Here is an 11,435-nt window from a genome sequence, read left to right on the forward strand (position 1 = left end):
CAGGACTGCGCTACAAGCAGCTCCACCAGCTCCATGGAGCTCAGCCTAGCAGCAGGAGAACCAGTGGCAGAGCTGCTTGGAGCACAGCCCTGGCTCTGATTACAGTCCTGGCCAGTGGCTCTCCCCTGCCTCCTGCTGCCAGGCTCAGCTCTGTGGAGCTGCAGAGCCTCCCACCTCCAGGCTGTGCTCACCAGGACTGTGTTCCAAGCAGCTCCACCACTGGCTCTCCTGCCGCCTCCCACTGCCAGGCTGAGCTCCATGGGGCAGGCAGAGCCGCTTGGAGCACAGCCCTGGCTCCAAGCGCAGCCCTGGCAAGCACAGCCCAGTAGCTGGAGGCTCTGCAAGCCCACTGAGTTGAGCCTGGCAGTGGGAGGCAGGGGAGAGCCACTGGCCATGGCTGCAATCGGAGCCAGGGCTGCACTCCAAGCGACTCCACCACTGACCCTCCACCACCTCTCACCACCACGCTCAGCTCCATGGGGCTGTGCAGCCTCCTGCTGCGGGGCTGTGCTCGCCAGGGCTGTGCTCCAAGCAGCTCCACCAGCCCCATGGAGCTCAACTTGGTGGCGGGAGGTGGAGGGAGAGTCAGTGGCAGAGCCGCTTGGAGTGCAGCCCTGGCTCTGAGCGCAGCCCTAGCCAGTGGCTCTCTCTTGCCTCCCGCCACCAGGCTCAGCTCTGTGGGCCTGCGGAGCCTCCAGCCACTGGGCTGTGCTCACCAGGGCTGTGCTCCAAGTAGCTCCACCACTGGATCTCCTGCTGCTGGGCTGAGCTCCATGGGGCTGGCGGAGCTGCTCAAAGTGCAGCCTGGCAGCAGGAGGCGGGCAGACACAGGGCTGCACTTCAAGTGGCTCTGCCAGCCCCGTGGAGTTCAACCTGCCCTCCCAGCACTGCTGGGCCCCTGGATCTACACGCGGGATGACAGGAAGCTGACACTGCTGCCTGGGGCCAGCGGCAGCACCAGTCTTCCTGGCACTGGGCATGGGCCGTACCCAGGGGTGCAGGCCTCCAGATCACCACATGGGATGACAGGAGGCTGGTGCTGCTGCCTGGGGCCAGCAGCAGCAGCCTCCTGTCATCCCAAGCAGAGATCTGGGGTTCTGCACCCCTGAGAGAAGTCCGGCACAATGCCACAGCCCTCCTGGGGGCGCAGGCCCCCAGATCTGTGCGCAGGATGACAGGAGGCTGCTGCTGCCAGCAAGGGACACCAGTTTTGCTTTTAGCAGTTTGAGGTGCAGTTTTCCAGAAATCCCTGCACCTCCTTGAAACTTGGCAGGTGTCATGCCCTCAGAAGGGGCTTCCATCCCTGCAATTTTCATCCAAATCAGGCAAGAAATGACAAAGTTATAGGCATTTTCATGATTCCTCATTATAGCCTAAGTGCGAAACGTTGAAACGCATTGAAACAGGGAAACATTTTTGACTAAACAAAACAGAATGGTGCTTCAAAACAAAATGAAACAAAACACTGTCACTTTGAAACAGCAAAACAGAAGTCAAAACAAAATGCTGCTGTTTTGCACAGCCTTAGTAAAGATGCATGGCACAATGCCCCTCCCTCCTGCCCACAAGGGGGCAGCATGATACCAAGCCCCAGAAAGCTGTATAGCTGGAAACCATTTCCTAATGAAGGAGTATTGCCTACTGATTACCATTAGGACTCCTGGGTTCATCCCCTAGCTCAGCCGCTGACCCATTTGCAACCTTGCAAGAGTCTCTACACATCTCTGTACTCGTGTCCCTATCTGTAAAACAGGTAAGTAAACCAGGCTCCCTAGGCTGCAGTCTGCTAATATTTATGAGGAGTGTCAATACCTTCAGATGTGATGGCCTGGGGAATGGTGACATTTAGTCAGTGAGCTCTGCTGGGAAACAACAGAAGCCCCCATCTAGGGCTATGTGAAATTTTGGTAGCCATTTCATTTTGGAGGTGTTTTGAGCTGTTTTGGCACCCACAACACCAAATTCAAATCAAAATGGAAGGCTCCGAAACGTTTCGGAAATGTTTAGGAGAATACGAGTGTCAGAGCCAGGCTGAAACAAAAACTAAGAAGAGGGAGGGGAAAGAGGGGGGGAAGGACTGCTCTGATATTGACATCTAGCTCCTGGTTCAATTCCTCAGCTGATTGCTTCCTCCACACTTCTCTGATTGTTTTCCCAGCAGGCACGGGTCCCTGATCTGCGTGTGGGGTTTCAGCAGGCTGCCACGGCAGGCTGGGGCCAGCAGCAGCTGGTTGGTGCAGGCCGTGCTGAGCACTGGGATGACTGTGGTGCTGCCACTGACTCCAGCCTTCAGCGGCAGCCTGCTGAAACCCGGTGTGCAGATCCACTTTGTGGGGGGCTCTACCACAAGCCCTCAGAGGCCCCAATCACTGCTGCCAGAGCCGGTGAATACAGGGCTTTTTTTTTTTTTGGTTGTTTTTTAATAAAAGCTCTGCATTCATCAGCTGCAGAGCATGCGGATGACAGAATGCTGCTGCTGCCAGTGGGGGCCAGTGCCAGCACCCGAGTCTGCCTGGCGCAGCCCACGCTGAGTGCTGAAAAGAACCCAGTGACGTCTGGAAAAACCCAGCACGCCAATCCAGGGGTCCACTCCCACTGGGAGGGCTGAGGGGATGACAGCATGCTGCCAGCAAGTCATACTAGTTTTGTTTTGAACAGTTTGAGGCGCAGTTTCACAACCTCCCCTGCACCTATCTCCTTGAAACTTGGCAAGGTTCATGCCCTCAGAAGGGGCTAACATCCCTGCAATTTTCATCTGAATCAGGCAAGGAATGACAAAGTAATAGGCATTTTAGTGATGCCTCATTATAGCCTATGGCCGAAACGCCGAAACAGTGTCGAAACTCTGAAACAGATTCGGTTGATTTGAAATGGGACAATGGTCCGAAACACTGAAATGAACCACTGTTCCTCCGAAACTGAAACAAGACACAGCTGTTTCACACAGCCCTACCCCCATCATCTGGGCCTTTTAGCAGTAGATTGGGTGAGGCACCAGTGAGTGTATGGAAGGAAAGTGCCCAGGCCAGATACTGGAGCTAGGCCCTTTCCCAGGTCTAACCCACTTTGGGAAGGGACCCCAGGAAGGCTCTGGTATGCATTCCTATTCACCAGCACACCCTGTTCCTGGATTTCTACTCCCTACCCTGGATGGGTTTCACGTAGACCGGAAACATCCTCATGCCTCCTGCCCAAGTCACTTGGTGGAGCTGCATGGCAGGAGGGAGCAGTAGGTTGGCTGGCTGGGAAGGACACTCCCTAGATGAGCATCAGGAAAAGGGAAACAAGCTCAAGTAGAGGAAGCCACAAGCCAGCAGGGCTGGCACAGCAGAGGTCTTTCCTCCTGGACTTTGCTGTCTGATGTTGGGGCTGTATGGTCTCACCGACTCCTTTGTGGCTATCCAGGCTGATGAACTCGATGGTGCCCTCATGAGGAGTCCTGCTGCCTTCACGGTGAGCAACGTGCTTTCCCTCCGGGCAGTATCGGAAAGCGAAGCAGTAGCCTGCCAGAGTGACCTGAGAGACAGTGACAAAGCTTAATGGCTTGTGGAGGGACCCCAGCAAGAGGTAAGAAGGGAGGAGCACTGTTGATCTGGGAAAGCCAAAGAGCTCTCCATCCTCTTACCCCTTCTTCAGGGAGATCTCCAGTGGGAATCAGAGAGACCTCCAGGGCATCCCATGCTCTTTTCCCCTCTGGTTTCTTATCTAAACAGACTTAAGGTAACCCAAGGCATCAGGACCCTTTCCTGGCCTACAAAGATCCTTGGTTTCTGTAAGCAGCAGCTCCACAGGATGTGGGCTCTGCTCCCATTGCATGCGAGTCCCAGCAATTAGCATCCCCTCCCTGTGGGCACAGTGACAGAGCTCCACCTCCACTCCCAGGAGCCCTCCCACAGCCTCTGCTCACATGTGGGTCTCTCTGCCCCTGCTGTTCTCATTCCCCACCTGTGTGAGGTCCACTGGGTTCACAAAGATGTTCTCAGCAGCGAGGTCTCCATGCACATACTCATTCTCATGGATGTACTCCAGGCAGTCTAGCTACAAGCAGACAGGACATCAGAGCCAGGCAAAGCATTTTGGCACCTTGGTTAACTCTATTACGGGCCTCCAGGGCAATTTTCCCTGGGTACTCAAAACCTGGCAGACTGAGAAGAGGGCTCACTAGGTGCAGCCCTTCTCAGCCTCTGCTATTCAGGTGTTGAGGGACAAACCTGAGAAATTCAGGGGCTTCCATTCACTCCCCAACTTCCAGCATCCTTGAGGGTGAACACAGATACACCCAGGAGTTTGTAACTACCACCTCCAGCACAATCTAACACAGAGATCAGAGACTGGAGCCCAGCTCAGTCCACTGGGCCCTAGTTTGCTAAGTTACAGAGCAAAAGCAGTTTCTACTGACTTCAAATGCTGTGCGCGCTACTACTTCAGACCCTGAAAAATGTATTCTGGCAGGTTTGTGCAATTTCATTTGGCTCTTCTCTACTTTTAAACATGAATAGCTGGATGTGACTTGGCTTCCTGTTCTCTCATCCTATGCCTAAAGCAGCAGCAGACTCAGCATCTGCAGTGCAAGTGCACTGCTCCCAAGCCCAGCCTGTGTGAGAAGCAGCATCCTCTTCACAACCCTACCCCAGAAAAGGCTGGACCTGCACGTACCAGCCGCACTGCAACCTGGAAAACTGCTTTCTCTGTCAGGTCTGTGCCATCGTCAAGGATGGACTGAAGGGTTCGCCCTAAATCTGGGAACACCAGAAACCTGTGACAGGAGAAAGAATTAATCAACTCAGGTGTTCAGCAACACCCCTCAAGGATGGTTTTCAAGGTCCTCACGCCACCATTGCCCAAACCTCCATGTAGACTAGTCTCCCTTCACCTCTTGTTTAACAAAGACAAAAATTTCCTTCAAAAATGAAGGGAGAAAAATGCAAACCACATCACATAGTGCTGAAGCTTCAGCAATCCCTCTCCCTTATTACTGACAGAGTCTTTGAATCAAGATGTTTTCCCTGCTGTGAAAAGCTTACAGTCCAAGACAGAAGACACCCCACCAGGAGAGGAGTGAAGATACAGCAAGAAAAAAGGATCACTGGAAAAAGGAAGAAAGTTGTGACCATATGAAGAGAAAACGGAAAACTATTCCAAAAAGTAATGGGTATTGCAAAGGCAGCAGTGGAAGGAGAGGGGGCAAGGAAAAAGGAAAGGCAGGAGGAAACAAAAGCACCCAGGCAGGTCAGGAAGGGGCTGAGTAGAAAATTGATGCAGAAGACATGAAGCTGAAGCAGCAGGAGGAAAAGAAGTTTTTCACCTGCAGTGTTTTGGAAAGACTAAATGGAGGAGTGATGGTAGAGGTGGGGTTTATAGCTATCACCACTGCATATACTACAGGGTTAGAAGCTGGTGGGAAGATAGCCGGAAAAGGAAGGTATTACAGAGGGGAGGTCACAGGCAGAGCCTGAAGTGGGATGAGAGAAAACAGATCCTAGGAGATGGAGAGGGCAATAGTTCTTGACATGCAGGAACCCCTAGCCATGCCTGTCTGCAGTCATGGACCTGCCTCACCTGTAGCTACTTGCATGAAGTCCAAAGCCAATGCAGTTTGGAATTCCCAGCAAAGGCACCAAATGCATCTTCTTCCACTTATCCACTAGGAGGGAGACACAACAGTCAGAGTTGTGGCTTTGCTGTGTTGCTGGCTGAGGCACTTTACAATTGGAAAAGCACCCACCCAGCCCTACAGGCAGGAACTGCCCTTTTCTCACAGACCCTTTCTACACCTGGCAGGCCAGATACAAAGTTCACCCATAAGCAACAGTTAAGCAGACAGCTGGGTGTCAGGTAAACAGAGCTCTAGAGGGAATCACTGACAGATAAGTGGGGACAGACAAATAGCTACAGAGATGCTAAGTTTTGGCCAGGGAAGAAAAAGATGTCAAGCTCTTCCCACAGCAGCAGGTTTACCTCAGGTGCTTGGACAGGGGGTGAGTGCCAGATAGCAGGCTCTGCACAGCTCGGTCTGAAAGAACAGTTCAGGAATGGGACTCTCAGCAACCTGGGGTTGATGCACCCTAGAGACCGTGCATCCACCACCCGACAGGCCAGGGTGCAGGGTAGACATCTGCCACTGAAACCAACGCAAAAGTCATGGACAGCGGAGGTCCTACTGCACACACCAGGGCCAAGTACCAGGAGGTTACTGCACAGGTACTGCCCAGGAGGGCCCGTGGACCTTGTCCTTTCCTGCTTCTGGGACAGGGAACACTTTACACACTGATCAGCACTGGATGCCTTTCAGCACAGACTGATTAACAAACTGATGCCCCCAAGTGGCCTTATAAGAGAGTCCCCTGGCTGCTCTGCAGGGATGACCCAGGGATTCGGGGCTCAGCCTTCCAGAAAATAATCCACACCTCCTCCTCCAGGGAGAACTGACCTGTAGCTTTCTTGGCAGCTCGCTGTAAGAAGTTCTGCTCATTGTAGATCTTCCCATTTTTGGCATCCTGGGAGGGGGAGGAGAAAGAGGTGAAATTTCAGTACATCACCATGTACTGTCATCTCTGGCAATTCTTGCCTGCTCATCTCAAGGCTTTTCACTAAGTGGGTGAGGATTAAAATCCCTATTTTATGGAAATGGAGTGACCTGCCTAAGGTCACCCAGCAGCTCAGTAGCTGAGGTGGAAACAGACACAGGGTCTCTGGATTCTCTGTCCAAGGTCTACTGAACGACACCACCTCCCAGGATCTGGACAGTTCAGCTAGCCCCAGAACAGAGGTCTCAGGACAGAGGGTTCTAAGTGCTACTGATCTGAACACTCTGCAGGTTAGCAAGTGCCCCAGAACTGAGAGACCTGCAGTTACTTTTGGAGTAAAAGCTGTCACACCAATAGATTATTGAACTGCTTATTCTATGAACTCTCTTTGGCTATTCTGGGCTGATGAAAGGAGTTAAATTCACCAGCCCATTCAGCTACTGCATGAGTATGACTGTAGCTTATAACAGGGAAGTTCCAACCAGGAATTGCACAGTAGCCCAAAACAGGCAGCTCCCAGCTGTATTCCAGCCTGTCAGGAAATAGCCAATCCAGCATGGAAGCCTCTTATAGCACTTCCCACCCAACAGAGGTTCCAGCTCAACTGCTGGGTGCGGACCCTGAGCTCTCAGGACCCATCTTTATATACCACTGGGGATCTGTCCCCACCTGCGTTTGGTAGTTCCCTTTTCTCACTGCCCCAAGATACCCAGATGCTCATTCAGAAGCAGAACACAAGCTAGCTTAGCTAGTTTACGATGTCACATGATAGAAGGTGGTGGCCATTCTAGATCTGCTGGCCCTGCTTGATATCATGAGCCCCACACCCATGCAGCCAGCAATGCTGTAAATCAGCCAGCAGACAATGTTGAATATCAAACTGCAAAGCCTGTCTAGACTTTAGTGCCTTTCTGCTAGGAACATTTTGGCTAGTGGGATGTGAAGAACCTGTCCTGATTCTAAACCCTTAGCACCAGTTCATACCTGTGTGTCTATACATCCACTGGCCTTTACTCCCATCATATCCCATACTCCTCTCTAAGGGATAGGATAGGGGGCTTGGCTCATAGGTAGAAATAATGGGGAGTGATAGCTACTGTGTGAGGGCTTAGATCAGTGGTTCTCAATCAATCAGAGTACTGCAGACCCCTGGGGTGCTTTGAGATCCTTTCAGGGGTGCCACAGGGTACCTTGCAATGTTAGCACTGATAGATATGCAAATATGATTCACAAGACAAACCCAGAGGAATCCAGTAGGAATCCATAGTGTTAAAAACATTCTGATCTGTAAGGTTGAGAACACTGGGTTAGATGGTTGCTGAATGAATGGTGCTATGGCAGAACTGCTGAATGGAGAAGCTAGGTATGCGGGGAGCAGTGGGGGAGGGCATGTGTGTGTTACAGGCATGATTAAGGCTTCTTGGAAACTAATTAGTTCTGCCCAGCTTTGTGGTATTTACCCTGTACTGGACAAGACTCCCCACCAATGCCCTCCCTCTCCCAGATGGTTGTTTCCCTGACACAAAAGGGAGAATAAATTGGTTCACGTTACTGCAAAAGAAGGCCTATCTTAAAACACCTAACTCCCTGTGCATGCTAATCATCACTGCTGCTGCTATCAAAGACAAATTTCTGAAAACCATTAGTTTCCAGAGCCAAGGCAGATATGAGATGGCAAGCTGGATATTACTGTGGCTCGTGAATTGTCAGCAATGCTGTCAGCTACATTCCAGCTGTAGAGTAGTTATTACTGGGAATGAGGAGAATTCTGAAGACCCTGGCTGGATTGGCAGATGCCGGGATGCTGGCACAGGGCTACAAGGCTAGATTAATTAGCATTTGACTTATAAGCTCACTCTGGAGCTGCAGAGGAAGAGATGGAGAATCTCTTAGTGCTGGGGTCTAAAGTAATTTTCCACACTGAGCACAACCAAGAGCCTGATTTTCAGGGATTCTGAACATCTTCAGCTTCCATTGGACTTCAGCAGGATTTGTGGGTGCTCAACAGCTCTGGAGCAAGTGCCAGGATTCCAGCCTTTCCAGTTTTTTACATGGAAAAAACTGTTACTCTTGTAACAACTCAATAACATGTGTTACCTCATTTACCATCCTGGAATCAACAGGACTGCAGAGGGATAACTGACAGTAAATATGCGGCTAGTGAGTCTAAACAGCAGCCGCTCTGGAACAGCTTTTCTTTAAATACTCATAAAAATGCAAGGAAAACAGATGCAAGGAGGCCGAGCTTCTATTCAAAACCAAGTAAAATACTCCTAGGGAACTGTAGTGGGCTTTTCAGCCTAAAGGAGGAAGTCCAGTCATTTCTTTAAATAAGCGCTACCTGCAGCAATGCTAGTTGCTGCCCCATTATATCTCACAGTTTAAAGGCCAAAGGGCATCACTATGATTTCCTGGTCTGAACTTGTGCGTTAAAGCATTCTACAACCGTCTGCCATGGCTTCTGGCAGGATACCAGCCAGTCAGACCACAGGGCCCCACACAAACAGAACACTAAGCCTTATGAACACAGATCAGGACTCACAAGTTTGAGAGAGTATCTTTGCTTTTGAGGACAGGCTCCAGATGCTGACTGTGCTGCGAAGGGATGGAATCAACAAGGTTATGGGAGCATGAGACACAGGTATTTGCAATGCTGGTAGCCCAGAAACTAGCATTACTAAATATACCAAGATGCAATTTGACTCCTATTTCATTATTCTCTGCCTCTTTCACTTCAGGGCTGTGAAAACACTATCTGTGAAGACTCCTTTGCAAGTAGCTATGTGACAATTCCCACCTTGCTTCCAAGGCATAAGACCTTTTTCTTTTTCCTGTCCAAGTCTTGTAAAAGCTCTAAGCACACTAGCATCTAGGCATGGCCACATCAGCAGGGCAGTTTCTTCTTTGAACACAGTATGCAAACAGGAGGAGTCATCCCCACAGAAAGGAGGGAAAAAGCGTACAGGACAGCAAGCCAGTGACAAAGCAGCTCATAGTGCATGTTGCCTTTTTCTAGAGACAGGAACTTTGAGGTAAGCAGCCAGATTAACATATATAAAGGAAGTGTAGACTCCCAAATTCAAGCACTGGTAGGAACAGGGAAACCCATTTGGACAATGATGCCACGTTGATATTTATGTAAATGTACCTTTAGAATTCTCCAAGTGTGTTTTGGTCGAAACATAAGATCTTAAACTTGTATTTATGAGGTCAGCCTCTGTCGTTCACTTTTCACATGTCAGAGCAACCAGAGACAAGGGTTCTGGTAGGGAAAGAAAGGGGCAGTCTGGGCTGCCTAAACAGGGCAAGACTACAGAATCGGGAGTGAGATGGGGGAAGGATGACTATGTCCTTCATTTGTCTAAGTTGCCACTATGCCTATGACTGGTCCTGCCTGCAACTGGGAAGTATTACCATGAGACTCCAGTTTTCATACAGCAATGTATCCACTCTTCCCCACCAGCCTGAACTTTCACCCCCTTGCCATAGTACAAGGCCACACAGCACCTTCATATATCAGCCCCCAGTTGCCCTGGCTCAGAAGCTTCACAAGTTTCCACTGTTTGTTGTTCTGGTCTGTCAGGATCTCCCCCTCTGGAAGAGGAGCTACCAGGGCATTCCTGATGCGCCGTGGAGATCGAGGACTGAGCTTTGCTTCAATGAGGAGACACAAAAAAGATCAAATAGCAAGAGACAATACAAAAAGATGCACCATATCCACTCTCAAGCAAAATGCAGCCCGGATTCAAATCCAGAGTTACTCTGAGCAATCTACAGTGGCTCGTCTCCCATTCCCAGGGACTTTACCCCGCTCCCTTGATAAAGCCCTGGATTTCAGCTACTTTCCACCCAGCAGAGGATAGACTTCTCTTACAGTTCAGCCACAGCCCTCTACCTCAGCCAGGAGGTGAGGGAAAAAAAGGAACAATAGGGAAGACAGGCACACAGACAGCCAAAACACAAGTAAACCATTTCTGCAGTGCCCCAGCACCAAATAATAGCAATGATATTCCTGTCGTCTTCTCCCACCCCAAGCACAACAGAGCTGAGTAGTACCCTGATTCTCACCCTTGGATGCCACTGTGGTCCCCGGGGACACGGCCTTGGGGCTCCGAGTCTCCTGTCTGGCTGCAGTAAAAGCTGGGATTTTCTTGGGTGACACCCATTCTACTTTCGTTTTCATAGGAGATGTCACTGGCAGCGATGGCTCCTCCTGCATCAAGGCTGTAAAGAGAAAACAGTGCATAAAGAAATGGGCCCTCACAATACAGTCCAGATTATCCCAGTGATGAAAATCATATTACTTTGTTACTAGCATTTTTCATCCATGGCCCTCAAGCCCTTTACAGTTACTGTAGTTTCATGATTCACTCTGGTAAAGTCAACAAATGAGGCTATTCCCACTGTATAGACTGAGAACTTCAAGCACAGAAGAGACAATTGACTTCTCCATGGCAACTGCCTAATGCCCCAAAGTCCCCAGTTGAAACTGTATTTCCCTTCTCCTCTACAAGTGTGTCTGAAAACCAACAATTTGGTACACTCTAGGGTTACCATACATCCAGATTTTCCTGGACATATCCTCTTTTTGAGCCCTCTGATCTCTGTCCGGGTGGGTTGTTTAGATCTACCCAAATGTCCAGGATTTTGCTGTGCTCCAGGGGTAGGAGCAGGGGGAGTGCGATCGGAGGCAGCAGGGAGCACAGACATGCCTGCCTGCAGCTGCAGTGGTGCGGGCAGACCCATATGGTGCTCCCTGCTGCCTCCATCACCCTCCCCTTGCTCCTACCCCTGCAGTACAGCAAAATCCCAGACATTTGGTCAGGGCAGGAGAAGCCAGAGCTGCAGCTGTGACAGGACTAGGGGTGGGGTAGGGATGGTTGCCTGTTCTCCAGTGGGAGAAAGGGG

General features: G+C 50.6%; 1 protein-coding gene across 3 annotated transcripts in view; it reads right to left on the bottom strand.

Moving 5' to 3' along the window:
* VRK3 (vaccinia related kinase 3) overlaps positions 1 to 11,251 on the bottom strand; it is a 20,041-nt gene extending 8,790 nt beyond the window's left edge. The window contains exons 1-9 of one of the 3 annotated variants that reach the window (XM_019507667.1): positions 10,596 to 11,248; positions 10,035 to 10,181; positions 9,070 to 9,122; positions 6,431 to 6,497; positions 5,560 to 5,644; positions 4,657 to 4,756; positions 3,946 to 4,038; positions 3,626 to 3,700; positions 3,384 to 3,516 (exon numbers count right to left, since the gene is read on the bottom strand). In XM_019507667.1, coding sequence (XP_019363212.1) covers positions 3,384 to 3,516; positions 3,626 to 3,700; positions 3,946 to 4,038; positions 4,657 to 4,756; positions 5,560 to 5,644; positions 6,431 to 6,497; positions 9,070 to 9,122; positions 10,035 to 10,181; positions 10,596 to 10,773 — 931 coding nt within the window. In that variant the 5' untranslated portion in view covers positions 10,774 to 11,248. Of the gene's footprint in view, positions 1 to 3,383; positions 3,517 to 3,625; positions 3,701 to 3,945; positions 4,039 to 4,656; positions 4,757 to 5,559; positions 5,645 to 6,430; positions 6,498 to 9,069; positions 9,123 to 10,034; positions 10,182 to 10,595 lie in introns of all 3 variants that reach the window. The other 2 variants (XM_019507669.1, XM_019507668.1) reach the window with 2 other exon arrangements.
* Between the last annotated feature and the right edge of the window lie 184 nt (positions 11,252 to 11,435).

Source organism: Gavialis gangeticus, unplaced genomic scaffold (assembly GCF_001723915.1).
Source record: "Gavialis gangeticus isolate Ggan-Ray unplaced genomic scaffold, GavGan_comp1, whole genome shotgun sequence".
Taxonomy (NCBI): domain Eukaryota; kingdom Metazoa; phylum Chordata; order Crocodylia; family Gavialidae; genus Gavialis; species Gavialis gangeticus.